The 22,927-nt window shown below is 36.0% G+C and overlaps 1 protein-coding gene across 1 annotated transcript; it reads right to left on the bottom strand.

Moving 5' to 3' along the window:
- Nucleotides 1–15,736: 15,736 nt before the first annotated feature.
- On the bottom strand, nt 15,737–16,663 carry LOC122229759 (olfactory receptor 6F1). The gene has a single exon (XM_042955213.1). The coding sequence runs from the start codon at nt 16,661–16,663 to the stop codon at nt 15,737–15,739; it is 927 nt and encodes a 308-aa protein (XP_042811147.1).
- Nucleotides 16,664–22,927: the final 6,264 nt, after the last annotated feature.

The raw sequence follows: 22,927 nt of genomic DNA, 5'->3' as shown, positions 1-22,927 counted from the left end.
CTGGCAAGTTTTCCCATTAATTTTAATTATAATTTCCTCTTAGCTATATAAGTGAAAAACTGGTAGCAATTTACTGGGGAACACCTTGGAATCCTTTTAACTCTACAATGGCCCATATTGGGTCCCAACTAAGGGGATAGATATGGGTACACTTCAGTTGATGTGAAAGAAGTTGCATAAAATCTTGGAGGACAATCCTTTTCTCAGTGTTCTAGTTGATTGCAAATGAGGCATCCACCGCTAGGCCAGCATTTTGATGTAAGACCCATAGAGGAATGAGATGTGGAAAGCTTAAGTATTAATATAGGGGACTGACTTTGGAAACGTTATAGGTGTAAGGTCAATAGCTTGATGAATTTTAGTCTGTTGTCTTATTTGAAAGTTCTCTGTAAGTGCCCACCTATGGTTATGAGTTCAGTCAGACTGGTGGCCTTTGATTCCATTTTTTTGTCTTTTTCTCAATCCAGTAACTTTAGGAGATAATACATTTAAAAACGGTGCAGCAAGAACAGTTTGGGTGACCTCAATTATTGTATCAACCCAGAATGTCATAGAAACACAGCTTCCAGATGGTCTTTAAAGTCTGCCAAAAATTCCTTCTTCTTTTATTTGCATGTTCAAATATGAGTTCAATCAATTCAGACAAAGAAGACTCTAGGAATGGTTTTTACAAGATCAGTTGCTATTTTGCAAGCTTTTTCTGTTTTATGAAAGGACCATATTGGCTTTCCAATGTTATCCTCGGGATTCTTCTCACAGCCATTTTTTTTAACTTTGCCAGGCCCTACCAATATGTGAACCAGCTGATAAGGACTTAGCAGCCTAGAGTCATAGACCCTGATAATGATTCTCAATTCTTCAGAAAACTTGTGGGGATCCTCTCTGAGTTAAGGGCATTATTTAAATATGGACCTAAATTTGATCCTTGACCAAAGAGTGAAAATTACCTGAGGAAGTTTGTTTGCAACCTTGAATGGCTTTTTATTTCGTTTCGTTTCGTTTCGTTTCATTTCATTTTTATTTATTTTATTTTATTTTATTTTATTTTACTTTATTTTATTTTATATTTTAGCTTGGTTTTGTTATTGAATTCCAGTACAGTCAACATACAATGTTATATTAGTTTAAAATAGTGTAAAATATAGTGATTCAAAAATTCTATATCTCATTGCTAAGTGCTCATCATGTGTATTCTTAATCCTCTTCATCTATATATTTCACATATCCCTCACTAATACCACTCTGGTATGAATTATTTTACTTCATTTTTTTAAAGTTTTTTCTTTTTTAATTAAAATTCTAGTTATTTAAGGGGCACCTGGGTGGCTCAGTTGGCTAAGCATCCAACTTCGGCTCTGGTCATGATCTCACGGTTTGTGAGTTGGAGCTCCTCACTGGGCTCTGTGCTGACAGCTCAGAGCCTGGAACCTGCTACAGAGTCAGTGTCCCTCTCTCTCTGCCCTCCCTCCCTTGTTCAAGCTCTCTCTCAAAAATAAGTAAGCATTTAAAAATTTAAAAATTCCAGTTATTTAACATACAGTGTCAGGTGCACAAATCAGTGATTCAAATCTTTCATACAACACCCTGTGCTCACCACAACAGGTGCATTCCTTAATCCCTGTCCCCTCACTTACCTACCTTCTGATAATTAGCAGCTTGTATCTATAGTTAAGAGGCTACTTCTTGGTTTGCCTCTCTTTTTTTCCCTATGCTCATTTGTTTTGTTATTAAATTCCACATGAGAGTGAAATCATAAGGTATTTGCATTTAACTGACTGACTTATTTTGCTTAGCATATTACTGTATAGCCCCAGGTACATCATTGCAAATGACAAGGTTTCATTATTGTTTTGGCTGAGTAATATCCCATTGTGCGTACATGTAGGCCATATCTTCTTTATCCACTCATCAGTCAATGGACATTAGGTTCTTTCCATAATTTGGCTATTGTGGATAATCCTGCTATAAATATCAGGGTTTAATGCATCCCTTCAAATTAGTACTTTAGTATCCTCTGGGTAAATACCAAGTAGGAAGTTGCTGGATCATAGGGTGGTTCTATTTTTAACTTTTTGAGGAAACTCCATACCATTTTCCACAGTGGCTGCACCAATTTGCACTCTCAACAACAGTGCAAGAGTGATCCCCTTTTCCCACATTCTTGCCAATACCTATTGTTTATTTTGTTGTTGATTTTAACCATTCTGAATGGTGTGAGGTGGTATCTAATTGTAGTTTTGATTTGTATTTCCCTGGTAATGAGTGATGTTGAACATCTTTTCATGTGTCTGTTGGTCGTGTGTATGTTTTCTTTGGAAAAAGGTCTATTCATGTCTTCTGTCCAATTTTAATTGGATTATGATTCTTGAGTGTTGAGTTTTATAAGTTCTTTGTGTGTTTTAGATACTAACCCTTTATTAGACATGTAATTTGTAAATATCTTCTCCCATTCCAAAGGCTGTCTTTACTTTTGTTAATGGTTTCCTTTGCTGTGCAGAAACTTTTTTTTATTTTGAGGATCCCAGTAGTTTGTTTTTCCTTTTCTTTCCCTTGCCACAGGAGATGTATCTAGTAAGAAATTACTACAGGTGATTTCAAAGAGGTTACTGTTATGGCCCCTGAGTGGCTCAGTTGGTTAAGAATCCCATTTTTGGTTTCAGCTCAGGTTATGATCTCACAGTTCATGAGTTGAAGCCCCATGTTGGATTCTGAACTAAAAGTGTTTAGTTCAGTGTCTGGGATTCTTTCTCCTCTTTCTCTCTGCCCCTCCCCTGCTTGCACACTCTCTTTCTCTCTCAAAATAAATAAATAAACATTTTTTAACGAAAGATAATACTTACTGTGTTCTCTTCTAGGATTTTAATGGTTTCATGTCTCACATTTAGAACTTTAATATATTTTAATTTATTTTTGTGTATAGGGTAAGAAAGTAGTCCACTATTATTCTTTTATTATTATTATTTTATTTTTTAGAGTACATAATTTATTTTTTTTTAATTCAAGTTAGTTAACATGCAGTGTAGTATTGGTTTCAAGAATAGAACCCGGTGAGTCATCACTTACATACAACACCCAGTGCTCATTCAAACAAGTTCCCTCCTTAATGCCCATCACCCATTTAGCCCATCCCCCCACCCAACTTCACGCCATCAATCCTAAATTTGTTCTCTGTATTTAAGAGTCTCTTATGGTTTGCCTCTCTTTCTGTTTTTCTTATTTTTCCTTTCCTTCCCCTATTATTATCTGTTTTGTTTCTTAAATTCCACATGAGTGATATGAGTGAAATTATGTATTTGTATTTCTCTGACTGACTTATTTTGCTTAGCATGATACACTCTAGTTCCATCCAATTTGTTGCAAATGGCAAGATTTCATTCTTTCTGATCACAGAATAATATTATATATGTATATATACTGAATAATATCCACTGTATGATATTCCTGTATATCCATATATACTGATGAATGCATTCATTCATCAGTATATATGGACATATATCTTTATCCATTCATTAGTTGATGGACATTTGGCATTTGGGCTCTTTCCATAATTTGGCTATTGTTGATAGTGCTGTTGTAAACATTGGGGTACATGTGCCCCTTCGAGTTAGCGTTTTTGTATCCTTTGGATAAATACTTAGTGGTGCAATTGCTGGATTGTAGGGTAGTAATATTTTTAATTTTTAAGAAACCTCCATACTGTTTTCCAGAGTGGCTACACTATGTTACTGTGGAGTTTTCCCAGCACCATTTTTGTGAAAAGACTGTCTTTTTCCATTAGATATCTTTTTTCTTTGTCATAGCTTAACTGGCCATACAATTATGTGATTTCTGAGGTTTCTGTTCTATGTGTCTATTTTTATGCTAGTACCATACTGTCTTCGTCACTAGATCTTTGTAATATAACTTGAAGTCTGTAATTGTGATGCTTCCGACTTTGCTTTTGTTTTTCAAGATTGCTTTGACTACTCATGGTCATTTGTGGTTCCATACAAATTTTAGGATAGTTTGTTCCAGCTCTGTGAAAAATGTTCTAGGTATTTTGATTGGGTCTACTTTGAATGTTTAGACTGCTTTGGGAACTATCAGTATTTTAACAGTGTTTGTTCCTCTGATCCATGATCATGGAATGTTTTTCCATTTTTTTATGTCCTCTTCCATTACTGTCATCAGTGTTTTATAATTCTCAGAATGCAGGTCTTTTACCTCTTTGGTTACCTTTATTCCTCAATATCATGTTTGTTTTTTTCTTGGTACAATTGTAAGTGGGGTTGATTCCTTGATTTCTATTTTGGCTGCTTTATTATTGATGTATAGAGATGCAACAGATTTCTGCACATTGACTTTGTATACTGTGTGTTCATTCAATTCATGTATATGTTCTAGAAAATTTTGGATGGAGTCTCACATTTTCTATATAGAGTGTTATATAATCTGCAAATAGTGAAAGTTTGATTTCTTCCTTGTCAATGTGGATTTCTTTTATTTCTTTTTGTAGTCTGATCACTGTGACTAGGATTTCCAGTACTATGTTAAATAACAGTGGTGAGAGTGTACATCCTTGTCTAGTTTCTCAATTTATAGGACAAGCTGTCGGTTTTACTCTATTGAGGATAATATTAGCTGTTTTTGTTGTTGTTGTTGTTGTTTTGTTTTTTTGTTTTTGTTTTTTTTTTTGTATACAGCTGTATTAGGTTGAAGTATGTTCCCTCAATCTTACTTTGTTAAGGGTTTTCCTCATGAACCTATGTTGTCCTTTTGAAATGTTTTTCTTCATCTAGTGAGAGAATAATGTGGTTCTAATCCTTTCTTTATTAACATCATGTTGATTTGTGAATACCAAACCACCCTTACAGCCCAGGAATAAATCCCACTGCATCGTGGCAAATGATTCTTAATGTACTGTTGGATTTGGCTTGCTAGTATTTTATTAAGAAGTTTATTATCCATACTCATCATGGATATTGGCCTGTAGTTTTTTTTTTTTTTTTTTTTTTTTTTTTTTTTTTTTTTTGTGGAGTCTTTATCTGGGTTTGGTATCAGGGTAATGCTGGCTTCATAGAATGAATTTGGAAGTTTTCCTCCATTTTCTATTTTGGAATATTTTGAGAAGAATAGATATTACCTCTTCTTTCTTTATTTATTTTTTTAAATTTTTTTAACGTTTATTTATTTTTGAGACAGAGCATGAACGGGGGAGGGGCAGAGAGAGGGAGACACAGAATCTGAAACAAGCTCCAGGCTCTGAGCTGTCAGCACAGAGCCCGACGCGGGGCTCGAACTCACAGATCGTGAGATCATGACCTGAGCCGAAGTCGGCTGCTTAACCAACTGAGTCACCCAGGCGCCCCAGCCTCTTCTTTAAATATTTGATAGAATTTAATTGTGAAGCCACTTGGTCCTGAACTTTTGTTTGTTAGGAGATTTTTGATTATTGATTTATTGATTTATTTATTTTTTTCTGATTATGGGTCTTTATAACCGTTGATGGTTATGGGTTTTCTACTTCTTCCTGCTTCAGCTTTGGTAGTTTGTATGTTCCTAGGAATTTGTCCAAATTTTCCAGGTTGTCCATTTTGTTGGCATGTAATTTTTCATAATATTCTCTTACAATTGTATGTGTTTCTGTGGTGTTGTTTGTTATTTCTCTTTTCTCATTTGTGATATTATTTATTTGGGTATTTTCTCTCTTCTTTTTGATAAGCTTGGCTAGGGGGTTGTCAATTATTTCAAAGAATCATCTTGGGGTTTCATAGATCTCTTTTTGTTTTAAGTTTATATAGCGTTATATTTATACTTTAATCTTTATCATTTCTCTTCTTCTGCTGGCTTTAGGCTTTATTTGTTGTTATTTTTCTAGCTCCTGTAGATGTAAGGTTAGATCATTTATTTGAGATTTTTCTTTCTTATTACATTAGACCTGTATTGTTATATAAATTCCCTCTTCAAACTGCTTTTGCTGCACCCCAAAGTTTTTGGATCAATGATTTTTCATTTTCATTCATTTCCATGTATATTTAGTTTCTTCTTTGATTTCCTGTTTGGCTCATTTTTGATTTTTAATTTGCTTTTTTATGCTTTTAATATGCATATTAATTTTAATATGCTTTTTCACTCCTGTGTATTTGTGTTCTTTCCAAATTTTGTCTTGAGGTTGACTTCAAGTTTCATAGTGTTGTGGTCAGAAAATATTCATGGTATTATCTCAATATTCTTGTGCATGCTGAAGCCTGATTTGTTACCCAGTATGTAATCTATTCTGGAGAAAGTCCCATGTGTGTTTAAAAAAAAATGTGTTTTCTGCTGTTTAAAGATGGAGTGTCCCGAGTATATCGGGACTGTTAAGTGCATCTGGTCCAATGTGTCAATCAAAGACCTTGTTTCCTTGTTGATTTTATATATAGATAATCTGTTCATTGTTGTAAGTGGGTATTAAAGTCCCCTAGTATTATTGTACTATTATCAATTAGTTCCTTTTGTTTGCTATTGTTTTATATATCTGGGTGCTCCCTGTTGAGTGTATAAACATTTACAATATTTACATCTCCTTTTTAGATTGTCCCCTTTTTTATGATATAGTTTCCTTGTTTATCTCTTGTTTCATTTTTTTTTTTAATTCTAGTTTTACTGACGTGCCTGGATGGCTCTCAGTTGAGCATGACTCTTGTCTTTGGCTCTGGTCTTGATCTGGGGGTCATGAGTCTGGGCCCTGTGTTGGGCTCCATGACGAATGTGGAGGCTGTGAAAGAAAGAAAGAAAGAAAGAAAGAAAGAAAGAAAGAAAGAAAAAGAAAAGCTAGTTAATCTGATATACATATTGCTAGTCCATGTTTCTTTTGATATCCATTTTTATTATAAATGTTCCATCACATCATTTTCAATCTCCAGGTGTCTTTAGGTCTAAAATGTGTCTCTTGTAGGCAGCATACAGATGGGCCTTTTAAGATATCCATTCTGATTTTGACTAGAGTATTTAGTCCATTTACATTCAGAGTAATTATTAATAGATATGTATTTAGTCCAACTTTATTACTTCTTTTGTCATTGTTTCTGGAGATTTTTTTGATCTTTTGTTGCCTTTGTCACTCTGGGTCTATTTTTTGCATTCAAACAATCCTCTAATATTTATTTCAGGGCTGGATAGTGTTCATAGACTCTGTTTTTGCTTTTCTGTGAAATTATCTCTCCTTCTACTATGAATGATAGCCTTGCTGGATAGAGTATTCTTGACTGCATATTCTTCCCCATTCACGACATTGAATATATCATGACCTCCTTTCTGGCTTGCCAAGTTTCTGTGGAAAGATCTTCCCTTGTAAGTTAAAGTCTTCTGTCTCGCTGCTCTTAAGATATTTTCTTTATCACTATATTTTACAAATTTAATTACAGTATGTCTTGGTGTTGACCTGCTTTTGTTGATTTTGATGGAAGTTCTCTCTGACTCCTCGACCTGGATGTCTGTTTCCTTTCCCAGTATAAGGTAGTTTTAAGCTATTTTTTCCTCAAGTAAATTTTCTCTCCGTTCTTCTTGGACTCCTATGATATGTATGTTATAACATTTAATGGAGTCACTGAGTTCTGTGAATCTATTCCCATGCTCCATAATTCTTGTCTCTTTTGTTTAGCTTAATCATTTTGCATTAGTTTGTCTGTTTCATCACTTATCTGTTCTGCTTCTTACAGTTTTGTATGCATTGCATCACTATTGTATCCAATCTCAGTTATTTCATTTTTCACTTCTGACTGACTCTTTTTAACTTTATTTTCCTCAGTGATAAGGGCTTCCTGGACGTCTTCCATTATTCTCTTAATCCCAGCAAATATGCTTATGGTTGATGCTTTAAATTCTCCAGCAGACATGTTAATTATGTTGATTTCACTTAGATCTCTGGCTGTGGCTTGTTCTTTCATTTGTGATGAGTTCCTTGATCTTGAAATTTTGTCTAAGTCTCTGCATTCTTCTCTATTCCTGGCTTGTTGTTGTTGTTGTTGTTTTAAACATTAACAGTATTCAATCAAGATGCAATAGGTAATGGAAATAGTAACAACACCACTGAAGATATTTAATACACAATAAAAAGACTCTTGTCAAAAAATATGCAGGCTCACTGAAGAATTCTACCAATTTTTTAAATAAGAATTAATACAGATTTCACACATTTTTTGAAGAAAATACAATTTTATTAATTATTAAGAGCACCAAAATGCAAAGGAGTCTAGAAAATAAAACTACAAAACTCCCTATGACAAATAAGTACCGTAAGTTCAAATATAATATCTTCAACAAAATATTAATAAACACATGTACATAGTAAATAAAGGAAGCCAGATCACATGTGTATCATTTCATTATGGTACTTTATGTAGTAAACTTTCAATATAGATATAGTTTTTGAAAATTTATATTATGACTCTCACAATGAAATATTTCCTCCTATCCCTTTTAAATATATAGCCTTCTTGTTCTATCCTTACCCCAGCTCATTTTTGAGTGGGAATCAAAAGAGATTTCAAATAGCACAATCAGGATCTAAGAGGTAGCTCATACTCAGTCTCATAGGACTTTCTCCTTTGAGAAGCACCCCTGTTTGTACAGGTGTCAGCCAACACAGAACAGGAAATATTATATCTCCAGACTGTTTCAGCAGGTCAAGCTCCTGTTTGCTGCCTCTATCAGACAGCCATGGAAAACAGGATAAGGAAATGGAAATGAACCTTTGATGGGTAAAGTATTTTGCTCCCTAAGAGATGGGATCAGATGGAAGTCAAATACTTATCACAATTATTATTTTCTAATAGTTGTATTTCCTCTGAAGCCACTGGATATTCTAAATTTGGTGACATGCTAACAATCACAATTAGGGTTTTTCTTTTCTAGGGACAAAACATTTTGTAAGGTACTTCTATTGCTTTGTTTAAACCCTCCTGCAGTCTTGTTCATGTACTTTGTACTTTTCATTACCTGTTTATCAGATTGCTTTGTACATTATCCTTGTAAAACAAACGTGACACATGATTATAATCCTTTTTATATGTATATATTTTACTGTACTTTATACAGAAAACAGTATGTTGAAATAATTGCACACTCTGATTTCAGTTTTCTTTTTATTAATTCAAACTTTCCCTATTTCTTATACTTCATATTTCACAAATACAGTTCTCAAACTTTGTACTTATATGGTCAAAGAAATCTTTAAAAGAAACAAGAATTTATTTAGTAACACACCCTTCTCATGAGCACCTCATTTTATTAATGAAAGTCAAGGACACATCTAACTCAGTGTACTTTTTTTCTTAAAACAAACAAACAAAAAATCCAAGTGCTTAATTAAGAACTATTTTCAATCATGTATAAAAAAAGTAGACCAGGAGATTCCAGAGAGGAAGATGGCAACATAGGAGGACACTAGGCTCACCTCTTGCTGATCACTTAGATTCCATCCACATTGGCCTAAATAAACCAGAAAACCGCCAGAAGACTAGCTGAACAGACACTCCAGAGCCAAGCATAGACAAGAGGCCCACGGAAGAGGATAGGAGGGGCAGAGAGGTGGTGTGTGCTACATGGACTGGCAGGAGGGAGCCGGGGTGGTGGAGGGATAGCCCACCGGGCAAGACAGAGCCCCCCCAAGTCTGGCTTGCAAAAGCGGAGGGGCCAGACTGCATGAGTTTGGATAGCCAGTGGGACTTAACAGCTGGAATGTTAAAAGTCAACAGATCTACATTCTGAGAGCAGGGAGGGTGAGAGGACACCTGGAGGGAAAGTTGTTGAGTCCCAGAAGAACAGAGCTTGGCTAGAGAAAAAGGCACTGGAAAGCAACATTTCCCTTTCCCACCCTCTAGCCGAAATTTCAAAGGGAACCAGTTCCCATCACCAAATTTGCTTGCACCTCACAAATACCTAATGCAGTGATTCTGTGGATCCATCCCTCCAACAGGCCTGCCTCCATCCCAGTTCTGCAGGGCCCCTCCCACAAGGGACCACCAATGGCAAAGTGAGCCAAGCCTGCCCCTCTCGCCCCTGTGCACTTTGCAGATCCACCCTGGTTAATATGTCAGATCCCACTGAAGCAGCACCACAAGCCTGGAAGTGTGCAAGCAGCCCAGACAGTGACCACACCATCCACAGTGAGTCCTGCCCATGGGAGAGGGGAAGATAAGGTACACACCATCTGACTGTGGCCACAGCGATAGGCTGGGGGCAGACATTGGATCTGACTGCAGCCCTGACTACCAATACAAGTTTCTCAGGACAGCACAGGGGAAGTGCCCTACAGTTTTGAGCTACCACAGGGACTACCCAAAATGACTAAATGGAAGAATTCTCCCCAAAAGAAACTCCAGGAAGTAGCAACAGCTAATAAATTGATCAAAACCGATTTAAGCAATATAACAGAACAAGAATTTAGAATAATAGTCATAAAAGTAATTACTGGGTTTGAAAAAAGCATAGAGGAGAGCAGAGAAACTATTGCTACAGAGGTCAAGGGACTAAGAAATACTCATGAGGAGCTAAAAATGTTATAAATGAGGTCGAAAATAAAATGGAGGTGGCCATAGCACGGATTGAAGAGGCAGAGGAGAGAATAGGTGAATTAGAAGATAAAATTATGGAAAAAGAGGAAACTGAGAAAAAGAGAGATTAAAAAAAATCCAGGAGTATGAGGGGAGAATTAGAGAACTAAATGATACAATCAAATGGAATAGTATCCATATCATAGGAATTCCAGAAGAAGAAGAGAAAGAGAGAGGGGCTGAAGGTGTACTTGAATAATTCATAGCTGAGAACTTCCCTGATCTGGGAAAGAAACAGGCATTGAAATCCAAGAGACACAGAGAACTTCCTTCAGATGTAACTTGAATCGATCTTCTGCATGACATATCATAATGAAACTGTCAAAATACAAGGATACAGAGAAAATTCTGAAAGCAGCTAGGGATAAACAGGCCCTAACTTACAACGGTAGACACCTAAGGGTTGTAGCAGACTTATCTACTGAAACATGGCAGGCCAGAAAGGAATGTCAGAAAGACTTCAATGTAATGAACAGAAAAAAAAAAATGCAGACAAGAATCCTTTATCCAGCAAATCTGTCATTCAGAATAGAAGGAAAGATAAAGGTCTTCCCAAACAAAAACTGAAGGAATTCATCACCACTAAACCAGCCCTACAATTTTTCTAAGGGGGATTCTGTGAGTGAAATTTTGCAAGGACCACAAAATACCAGAGACATCACTAAAAGCATGAATACTACAGGCTCTAAAACCAATGACTCTAAACCCATATCTTTCAATAATAACACTGAATGTAAATGGACTAAATGCTCCAACCAAAAGACATAGGGTTTCCAGAATGGATAAAAAAACAAGACCCATGTATTTTCTGCCTACAAGAGACTCATTTTAGAACTGAAGACACCTTCAGACTGAAATATAGGGGATGGAGAACTATCCATCATGCTACTGGAAGTCAAAAGAAAGCTGGAGTAGCCATACTTACATCAGACAAACTAGACTTTAAATGAAAGGCTGTAACAAAAGATGAAGAAGGGCATTATGTAATAATTACAGGGTCTATCCATCAGGAAGAGCTAACAATTTTAAACGTCTATGTGCTGAATACAGGAGCCTCCAAATATATAAAACAATTAATCACAAACATAAGCAACCTTATTGATTAGAATGTGGTAACGGCAGGGGACTTTAATACCCCACTTACAACAATGGATAGATCATCTAGACACAGGATTAATAAAGGAACAGGGCCCTGAAAGATACATTGGATCAGATGGACTTGACAAATATATTTAGAACTCTGCATCCCAAAGAAACAGAATATACTTTTTTCTCGAGTGCACATGGAATATTCTCCAAGATACATCACATACTGGGCCACAAAACAGCCCTTCATAAGTATACAAGAATTGAGTTCATACCATGCACACTTTCAGACCACAATGCTATGAAGCTTGAAATCAACCACAGGAAAAAGCCTGAAAAACCTCCAAAAGCATGGAGATTAAAGAATACCCTACTAAAGAATGAATGGGTCAACCAGGCCATTAGAGAAGAAGCTAAAAAATATATGGAAACAAATGAAAATGAAAACACAACAATCCCAATGCTTTGGGATGCAGTGAAGGCAGTCCTGAGAGGAAAATACATTGTAATCCAGGCCTATCTCAAGAAACAAGAAAAATCCCAACAACATCTAACAGTACATCTAAAGGAAATAGAAGCAGAACATCAAAGACACCCCAAACCCAGCAGAAGAGAAATAATAAATATCACAGCAGAAATAAACAACATAGAATCTAAAAAAAAACAAAAACAAAAACAAAAACAGTAGAGGAGTTCAATGTAACCAAAAGTTGGTTTTTTTAAAAAAATAAAATTCATAAACCTCTAGCTAGTCTCTCAAAAAGAAAAGGGAGATGACCCAAATAGGTAAAATCATGAATGAAAATGGAATGATTACAACCAATCCCTCAGAAATACAAACGTTTTTTGGGGAATACAACAAAAAATCATATGCCAAGCAAACTGGACAACCTGGAAGAAATGGACAAATTCCTAAATACCCACACACTTCCAAAACTCAAACAGGAAGAAATAGAAAACTTGAACAGACCCATAACCAGTGAAGAATTGGAATCAGTAATCAAAAATCTCCCAGCAAATAAGAGTCTGGGACCAGATGGCTTCGCTGAGGAATTCTACCATACTTTTAAACAGAGATAATACCTATCCTTCTCAAGCTGTTCCAAGAAATAGAAAAGGAAGGAAAACGTCCAGACTCATTCTATGAAGCCACCATTATTTTGATTCCTAAGCCAGACAGAGACCCAGGAAAAAAAGAGAACTACAGCCAATATCCCTGATGAATATGGATGCGAAAATTCTCCATAAAATACTAGCAAATTGAATTCAACAGCATATAAAAAAATACTCACCATGATCAAGTAGGATTCATTACTGGGCTGCAGGGATGGTTCAACATTTGCAAATCAATCAATGTGATACACCACATTAGTAAAAGGAAAGAAAAGAACCATATGATCCTGTCAATTGATGCAGAAAAAACATTTGACAAAATTCAGCATTCTTTCTTAATAAAAACCATCAAGAAAGTCTGGATAGGAGGAACATACTTAAACATCATAAAAGCCATTTATGAAAAGCCCACAGCTAATATCATTCTCAATGGGGAAAAACTGAGGGCTTTTTCCCTGAGATCAGGAACACGACAAGGATGTCCACTCTCACCGCTGTTGTTTAACATAGTGTTGGAAGTGCTAGCATCAGCAATCAGACAGCAAAAGGAAATCAAGGCATCAAAATTGGCAAAGAATTCAAGCTTTCACTTTTTGCAAATGACATGATACTCTACATGGAAAACCCGATAGACTCCACCAGAAGTCTGCCAGAACTGGTACATTATTTAGCAAAGTCGCAGGATACAAAATCAATGTACAGAAATCAGTTGCATTCTTATATACTAATAATGAAGTAAAAGAAAGACAAATAAAGAAATTGATCCCATTCACAATTGCACCAAGAAGCATAAAATACCTAGGAATAAACCTCACCAATGATGTAAAAGATCTGTATGCTGAAAACTATAGAAAGCTTATGAAGGAAATTGAAGAAGATACAAAGAAATGGAAAAAAATCTATGCTCATGAATTGGAAGAATAAATATTGTTTAAATGTCAATACTACTCAAAGCTATCAACACATTCAATGCATTCCCAATCAAAATTGCACCAGCATTCTTCTCGAAGCTAGAACAAGCAAACCTAAAATTTGTATGGAAACACAAGAGACCCCGAATAGCCAAAATAATATTGAAGAAGAAGACCAAGCAGGAGGCATCATAATCCCAGACTTTAGCCTCTACTACCAAGCTGTAATCATCAAGACAGCATGGTATTGGCACAAAAACAGACACATAGACCAATGGAATAGAATAAAGACTCCAGAAATGGACCCACAAAAGGATGGCCAACTAATCTTTGACAAAGCAGGAAAGAATATCCAATGGAAAAAAGACAGTCTGCTTAACAAATGATTCTGGGAGAAAAGGACAGCATTATGCAGAAGAATGAAACTAGACCACTTTCTTACACCATTCACAAAAATAAACTCAAAATGGATGAAGAACCTGAACGTGAGACAGGAATCCATCAAAACCCTAGAGAAAGCAGAAAAAACCTCTCTGACCTCAGCTGCAGCAATTTCTTACTTGACACATCCCCAAAGGCAAGGGAATTAAAAGCAAAAATGAACGATTGGGACCTCACGAAGATAAAAACTTCTGCACTGCAAAGGGAACAATCAACAACGCTAAAAGGCAACCAATGTAATGGGAAAAGATATTTGCAATTGGCATATCAGACAAAGGGCTGTTATCCAAAATCTATGAAGAACTCACCAAACTCCACACCTGTAAAACAAATAATCCAGTGAAGAAATGGGCAGAAAACATGAGTAGACACTTCTCTAAAGAAGACATCCAGATGGCCAACAGACACATGAAAAGATGCTCAATGTCACTCCTCATCAGGGAAATAGAAATCAAAACCACACTCAGATATCACCTCACGCCAGTCAGAGTGGCTAAAATGAACAAATCAGGAGACTATAGATGCTGGCGAGGTTGTGGAGAAACGGGAACCCTCTTACACTGTTGGTGGGAATGAAAACTGGTGCAGCCACTCTGGAAAACAGTATGGAGGTTCCTCAAAAAATTAAAAATAAATCTACCCTATGACCCAGCAATCATACTGCTAGGAATTTATCCAAAGGATACAGGAGTGCTGATGCATAGGGGCACTTGTACCCCGATGTTTATAGCAGCACTTTCAACAATAGCCAAATTCTGGAAAGAGCCTAAATGTCCATCAACTGATGAATGAATAAAGAAATTGTGGTTTATATACACAATGGAATACCTCTTGGCCTTGAGAAAGAATGAAATATGGCCATATGTAGCAATGTGGATGGAACTGTAGAGTGTTATTCTAAGTGAAATAAGCTATACAGAGAAAGACAGATACCATATGTTTTCACTCTTATGTGGATCCTGAGAAACTTAACAGAAGACCATGGGCTAGGGGAAGGGGAAAAAAGTTAGAGAGGGAAGGAGGCAAACCATAAGAGACTCTTAAAAACTGAGAAAAAACTGAGGGTTGATGGGGAGTGGGAGGAAAGGGAAAGTGGGTGATGGGCACTGAGGAGGGCACTTGTTGGGATGATCACTGGGTGTTGTATGGAAACCAGTTTGACAATGAATTTCATATTAAAAATAAATAAATAAATAAGTAAACAGGTTCTAGGGGGGGAAAAAGTAGACCCAGATACTTGGTGACTCTGTAGATTCAGCCTAGACCTGTTGATTTAGGCTGAGGTCATAATCCCACTTCATCAGTGATTAGTGAGTCTGAGCCCTGCATCTGGATCTGTAGGTTTCTGTTGCTGGTGCAGAGCCTGCTTGGAATTCTCTCCTCTCTCTCCACCCCTCACCTGTGTGCTCTCTCTCTCTCTCTCTCTGAAAATAAATAAATTAACTTAAAAATAAACTTATAAAAAAAGTAGAGCAAGTATATGTAGTTTATTTTATTCCTTCAGTTTCTTTTCTCTCTCTGTATCAAGGAACATTTGTATTTTCCTTCCATATTCTTACTTGGAGACAAAGGGAGATATTTACAGAGATCTGTTCTATTGGGGGCAGTTTATTTTCCCTTCCATTTCTTCAGCAGAGTTTCTCTTACTTCCTTGTTACGGAGAGTGTAGATGAAGGGGTTTAGAACTGGAGTCACCATGGTGTTCAGGACATGCACGGCTTTGGTCAGATCCAAGGCCTCTTTGATGGAGATACGGACATGAAGAAAGATCGTGGACCCGTACCAGACCAGCACCACAGTGATATGCGAAGAGCATGTGGAGAAGGCTTTACTCCTGCCGCTGGCTGAAGGGATCCTGAGAATGGTGCTGATGATATACACATAAGAGACTAGAGTGATGAGGCATGAGCTCAGGATGACCACAAAAGCAATCACAAAGGCCACGAGTTCCACTGCCTGCGTGCTGGTGCAAGCCAGGGTAATCCAGGGTGCAATGTCACAGAAGAAGTGGTTGATAGTGTGGGGACCACAGAAGGGCAGGGTGCTAATGAGGGCTGTGGGCACTGCAATGGCTAGGAAACCGCACACCCAGGATCCCAGGGCTAGCTGTGCTGAGAGCAGACTACTCATAATGGCCCCATAGTGTAGAGGATAGCAGATGGCCAAATAGCGGTCATAAGCCATGGCTGCCAGGAGAAAGTACTCTGTGCAGCCCAATGAAAAAACAAAGTACATCTGCAAAAGACATCCAGTAAATGATATGGTTTGGCTTCTCCCCAGAAGGATGGCCAGGACTTTGGGGACTGCAGCTGTGGTATACCAAATCTCCAAGAAAGAGAGGTTGCTCAGAAAGAAGTACATAGGGGTATGTAGCTGGTGGGAGGTACTCACCAACATCAAGATAGCCATGTTACCACTCACTGTGAGGATGTACATCACCAGAAAAAGCATAAAGAGAGATAGCTGAAGGCCCTGGGACCCAGGAAAGCCCAGCAAGAGGAAATCCTGGGAGTGAGTTGCATTGTCTGTGCCCATTGAGGAAGTAGTAAGAAATACCAGTAACTAGAAACCACACAGTAGAGGGTTTTTATCCAATCACACTGTCCTAGAGAAATTAAAAGAACAGAATTCATGATCGTGCTTCAATAACTGAATGCAGACTGACAGTCTAACATATGTTGAGTGCCTGTTCTGTACTTGGAGCTGTGCATGGTTAATAACAATTTAATACAATTTAATAAAAATTTAATAATATGTGCTATTATAACCAATTAGTGTTTGAAGAAACTTGAGCACAGAACATTTTATCATTTTCATAAAGATTGCACCTATAGTTATAGTTCCAATCCGAGATTCAAATCCAATCTTTGGACCTTCATCATCCTAATCTGGATATGCCCCAGCACAACCATAGATTACATCTAAATGCACAAAGGGCTGGGCACCTAGGTGGCTCAGTTGGTTAAGCATCCAACTTAGGCTCAGGTCATGATCTCACGGTTCGTGACGGTTCGTGAGTTGGAGTTCCCCGTCGGGCTCTGTGCTGACAGCTCAGAGCCCAGAGCCTGCTTCAGATCCTGGGTCTCCTTCTCCCTCTGCCCCTCCCCCACTCACACTCTGCCTTTCTTTGTCTCTCAAAAATAAATAAATGTTAAAAAAAGTTTGGGGCGCCTGGGTGGCTCAGTCGGTTAAGCGTCTGACTTCGGCTCAGGTCATGATCTCACAGTCTGTGAGTTTGACCCCTGCGTCTGGCTCTGTGCTGACAGCTCAGAGCCTGGAGCCCATTTCAGATTCTGTGTCTCCCTCTCTCTTTGCCCCTCCCCTGTTCATGCTCTGTCTCTCTCTGTCTCAAAAATAAATAAACGTTTAAAAAAAATTAAAAAAAAAGTTAAATGCACAAAAGGATACCCATTTCGTATTGAATTCACAATTCACTACTTTATAACTAGACTCTTTCTGCCTGGTCCTTAAAGGAAAACATGTATTTTTTTTTTCTTTTTGCCTTTGTGTCTCAATTGTAGGTTCTAGTCACTCTTCTTTGACAGTTATAGCTTTTGAATTGGTCTTCTAATTTATAAGCTCTGACTTCAAAAATAATACTCAGAAGTAAACTATAAAAATTAAATCAGTGTAAAAGGATTTTTGTCTTCTCTGACCTTGAAAAACTCATTAACATTATTAATGTGATACATTCTTCACACCAGAAAGTATTTCCCTATTAACAATGCATTTAAAGCAACTGCTTTCTGTGTCCTCTTGATACTCATTTGGAAAGTTTAGAACAGGCTAAAAGCAGAAAATCATTTTGAAAAACTAGTTATTTTTTTAAAAGGAATTCTTTAAATTCTGGGTAGTCAATATACAATATGATATTAGTTTCAAGTATAGAACTGACTGATCCATCACTTACATACAACACCAAGTGCCCATGACAACAAATGCACTCCTTAATTCCCATCACCTAACTGGAATTAAATAAACCTTACAAATTAAATTGTTATCAAAAATAATTGAGGGGCATGTGAGTGGTTCAGTCAGTTGAGCATCCTACTCTTGATTTCAGCTCAGGTCAGGATCTCACTGTGGGATCCAGCCCTGCATTGGTTTGCGTACTGACAGCATGTAGCCTGCTTGGGATTCTCTCTCTCCCTCTCTCTTTAACCCTTCCCCTCATTCATGCGTGCTTTCAGGCTCTCTGTCTCTCTCAAAATAAATAAATAAATAAATAAATAAATAAATAAATAAACAAACAAACATTAAAAAAAGAATAACTGAATGACAGAAAAAATATTGATGATGGTGATTATTTTTACTATGCAGTAAATAACATTGATAAGTCCATTTTTTTTTAATTTCAGGTATGCAAAATATGCTTCTCTTTGTCATTAAGACCATAATTTTCCACTTATGTTACCATGAAATAAAAGGCTATAAAAATAATTCTTGTAATCTATTTCTGAATGCTTCTTTTTGAGGACAGAATCTATAAATTAGAAGATCAACTGGGAGCTCTTATTGTCAAACATGGTGGTAACTAAAATCTAACTTGAGAAGCAGATTTTGAAAGCAGTCTAAGTGGACTCTTTGCATTTTGTTATGAAAGAATGTCCTCTGTCTCCATCTTCATGTGTCACATTTTTACACTCTCCAAAAGAAATACTATCTCCATAGTTATCAGCATATTCATTACATATATCTAACGTCAATAACATATTTATACTACAAATGAGTCTACAAAGTAAATAGGCCCCTATGGTAGATATACCACATTTTTGGCAGAATGCAACTTCAAAGTCATCTAGAACAGTGATCCCAAATTCTAATGGACATGTGAATCACTTGAGGGTGATATGAAAATATAGATTATAATTCAGTCATCTGTGGTGGGCCCTGTGATTCTGCATTGCACATGAATTAACAGAAGGCACCACTGGATGAGGACCCTAATCTGAGGAGGAAGGGTCTAACATCCTTTGATTTTTTTAAATAAATACTATAAAGAACAGGGTGATGACATGACTCTCCCCTGGTTGGTTGGGTAGTAAAGGATCTCGATTATTAATTAATTATTCTAATAAAGAAAAAATATATCTTAATTTAGATATTGTGAGATGAGACAGAACAATAAGAAATACAAAGGAAAGAAGCTCATCAGGAGCACCTGGGTGGCTCACTCAGTGGAGCATCCGACTTTGATTTGGGTCATGATTTCACTGTTCTGGAGTTTGAGCCCAGCGGTGGGCTCTGTGGTGACAGTTCAGAGCCTGGGGCCTGCTTCAGATTCTGCGTCTCCCTCTCTGCCTCTGCCCCCTGCCCCGTTCATGCTCTCTCTCTCTCTCTCTCTCTCAAAAATAAATGAACATTAAAGAAGAAGAAGCTCACCAGCAAAAAATGCTAAATAATGGCTTTCACAAATTTCTTAAAGCTATTATACCCAACATCTGTATCATTCATAGCCAATATATATGCAATAACTTTTCTACCTCAAAGTACTTATGACCATTGTTAATGTCTTTGGTATTGTTTAATTGTTCCCTAAAAATGTAGTCAAGAAGCTGCCATTTAAATGTAAACTTACAATAATAGATAACAGTAGCCAACATATAGTGAATGCTTACTTGGAAGTCACTAGCATAACATGATCATTGTAAATCCTATTACTTTGGTTTTATCATCATTCTACTAGTTTTAAAAATGAGAAAACTGAAGCACACAGAAGTGAGAGAAATTACCCCACATGGAGCTGTGAGTTTCAGTTCTGTAAGTTCAATGCCAGAGCCATAGCACATTGCAGCTGCTGCTTTCAGAGACACTTTTTAAATGGGTCTCTATTGAGTCTGATTGACAGGTTCAAATAAATTATATTTTAATTTATATTCAAATGGTCAACCATTTCTAAAATATATTTACATGAAATGATTCTATATTAAATTAAATAATGTGAATAAAATAATTATTTTTCATTTTCAAAATTTAAAAAGCAATTGTTATGACTATATGTTAAACAATAAATAGAATATCTGTTTCCATACTATGAAATGATAATTTCAGGTTTGGCTTCCAATTATATTGCTGAATTTCTCAGATATCATGAACTAATAATATTTATTTGAAGTATGTGATGATTATGCCCCACATTTGTATATATTGCTCTATGTTTGAGTACTTTTACTATTAATTCTAAGGTGGAAAGTCTACGGGACTTTGGCATGTGGCAAAGTTTTTAAAAACTTAGATGAATAGTTTGATTTACTGGTTTTAAGTAAATGGCCTTTTGATTTTTCAAATTAACTAACAATGATCATTCTTTTTTATGAGAGTCCTCGTTTTTGACAATTTAGTGAGAGTTTAATAAGTAATTTTAATTTGTTACATTTGAAAAATGATTTTGAATGCATAAAAACAGTTGCTTTTATACATGAAATATTTTAGTAAAAATAACACATTTATATTATTTCTGAATCATAAGAAATTTCAGGAATTAAATGCTGCGATGGCTATATGTTACAGAACCAATTTGTGATAACAAATTTACCCATTCATTGATCAATTATTAAATAGAACACAGGAAGCAAGTAATAATCCTGTTCACTTACCCAGTTGTAATTGTTTCCGGTGTATATATAAACTCTATAAATTGTTTTTGGACTTTATCCTTTCCCTGATTTTTCTTTTCTTTTCTCTTCTTTTCTCTTCTTTTCTTTCTTTCTTTCTTTCTTTCTTTCTTTCTTTCTTTCTTATGCCATATATTATTAATTTAAAAATACTGTGTTTCTATTGCAATCTTCCTTTCTTTCTTTTTTTAAAAATTTGGTTACCTCATCATTTTATACAACATTCTCTTAATACTCAGCATTGTTTAATTAGATAATCTTCCATAGCCTTTGAAACTTATTCTTAGTCTTTCTCTGTTTTTTATTTTGTTTTGTTTTCTTTTGTGTTTCCTGTCCTTCTGATCCACTCTTGTCTTAGCTACATTCAATTTTATTTTTGGTACTTTACATTTTCTCCATCTCAATCTCTCTCTTAGTGATCTCCATACTGAAAACAATTTGCTATTAAGTAATTAGTTATGTGTGTGTGAATCTTCTGGGAAAAGGCGATAATTTTACACTCTCTTGAGTACTTAGGGCTACTTCAAGAAGAAAAGAACTTTCTAAATGGAGGTTTCAAAATATTTTCAAGCATTTGATTTAAGTAACTATAATTTAATAAAGAACTTGGATGGGGTAAAAGAGATATTTCCTTGTTACATATATTAATGTGAGGGTTTTTGTTTTGTTTTGTTTCGTTTTGTTTTTCTGAGTTCTTAGAAAATGCAAATATTCAATGATTCTATTTCTCAAATCTTTATTTTTATCTTTTAATTTTTTAAAAATTTAACTATAGTTTAATTAACATACAGTGTTAGTTTCGAGTGTAAAGCAAAGTGATTTAATAATTCTGTACATCACACAGTGCTTAGCATAAGTTCACTCCTTCATCACCATCACCTATTTAACCAATCCCCCAACCTACCTCCCTTTTGGTCACCTTCAGTTTGTTTTCTGTAATTAAGAGACTGTCTCCTGTTTCCTCTGTGTTCATTTGTTTTGTTCTTAAATTCCACATATTAGTGAAATCATATGGTATTTGTCTTACTCTAACCTATTTCACTTAGCATAAGAATCTCTAACTCCATCCATGTCATTGCACATGGCAAGATTTCACCTTTTTATTGCTGATTTCATTTTTATTCATTATATAAATATATATATATTTTTTTTCCTTTTTAAATTTTATTTATTTTGAGAGACAGAGAGAGACAGAGCAAGAGAGACAGCATATGAGCAAAGGAGGGGTAGAGAAAGAGGAATAAAGAGAGAATCTCAATCAGGCTCTGCACTGTCAGCTCACAGCATGATGTGGCACTTGAAGCTATGAACTGTGAGATCATGACCAGAGCCAAAATCAAGAGTTGGATGCTCAACTGAGATTCCCAGGCACCATGGAATTAAATCCCACTTGATCTTGTTAAATGATTATTTTAAAATGAATTATTGAATTCAGTTTGCTAGCATTTTGTTGAGTACTTTTGCCTCTGTATTCACCAGATATATTGTCCTTTAGTTCTTTTTTTGTGGTGTCTTTATTTAGTTTTGGTATCAGAGTAATAGGAGTGCCATGGAATGAATTTGGAAGGTTTTCTTCTTCTATTTATTTGGAACAGTTTGAGAATAGGTAGTACCTCTTAAATGTTTGGTAGAATTCACTTGTGAAACTTTCTGGTCCTGGACTTCTGTTTTTGGATTTTTTTTTTTTTTTTTTTTGATTACTGATTTAATCTCCGTGCTGGAATTGATCTGTTCAGATGTTCTATTTCTTACTGCTTTAGTTTTAGTAAGTTATCTGTTTCTAGGAATTAAACCACTTATTCTAAATTGCCCAATTTGTTAGCATGTCAGTTTTCATAATATACTTTTACAATTGTTAGTATTTTTGTGGTGGTGTTGCTATTTTTCCTCTTTCAGTTGTGATTTTGTTTATTTGAATGCTTTCTTTTCTGTTTTTGACGAGGCTGGTTAGAGGTTTATCAATTTTATACATGTTTTTCAAAGAACCAGCTCCTGGTCTCATTATCTGTTCTATTGTTTTTGTTTGTTTGTTTATATATCATTTATTTCTGCTCTAATGTTGATTTTTCCCTTCTTTATTCTGGGTTTGGGCTTTGTTGTTATTTGTCTATCTCTTTTAGGTGAAGGTTAGCTGTTTATTTGAGATTTTTATGCTTTTTGAGGCCTGTATTGCTATAAACTTCCT

The sequence above is a fragment of the Panthera leo genome, chromosome A1 (assembly GCF_018350215.1).
Source record: "Panthera leo isolate Ple1 chromosome A1, P.leo_Ple1_pat1.1, whole genome shotgun sequence".
NCBI lineage: Eukaryota > Metazoa > Chordata > Mammalia > Carnivora > Felidae > Panthera > Panthera leo.
Note: the sequence above shows the minus strand (reverse complement) of the source record. Positions and strands in the feature narration are given on the sequence as shown.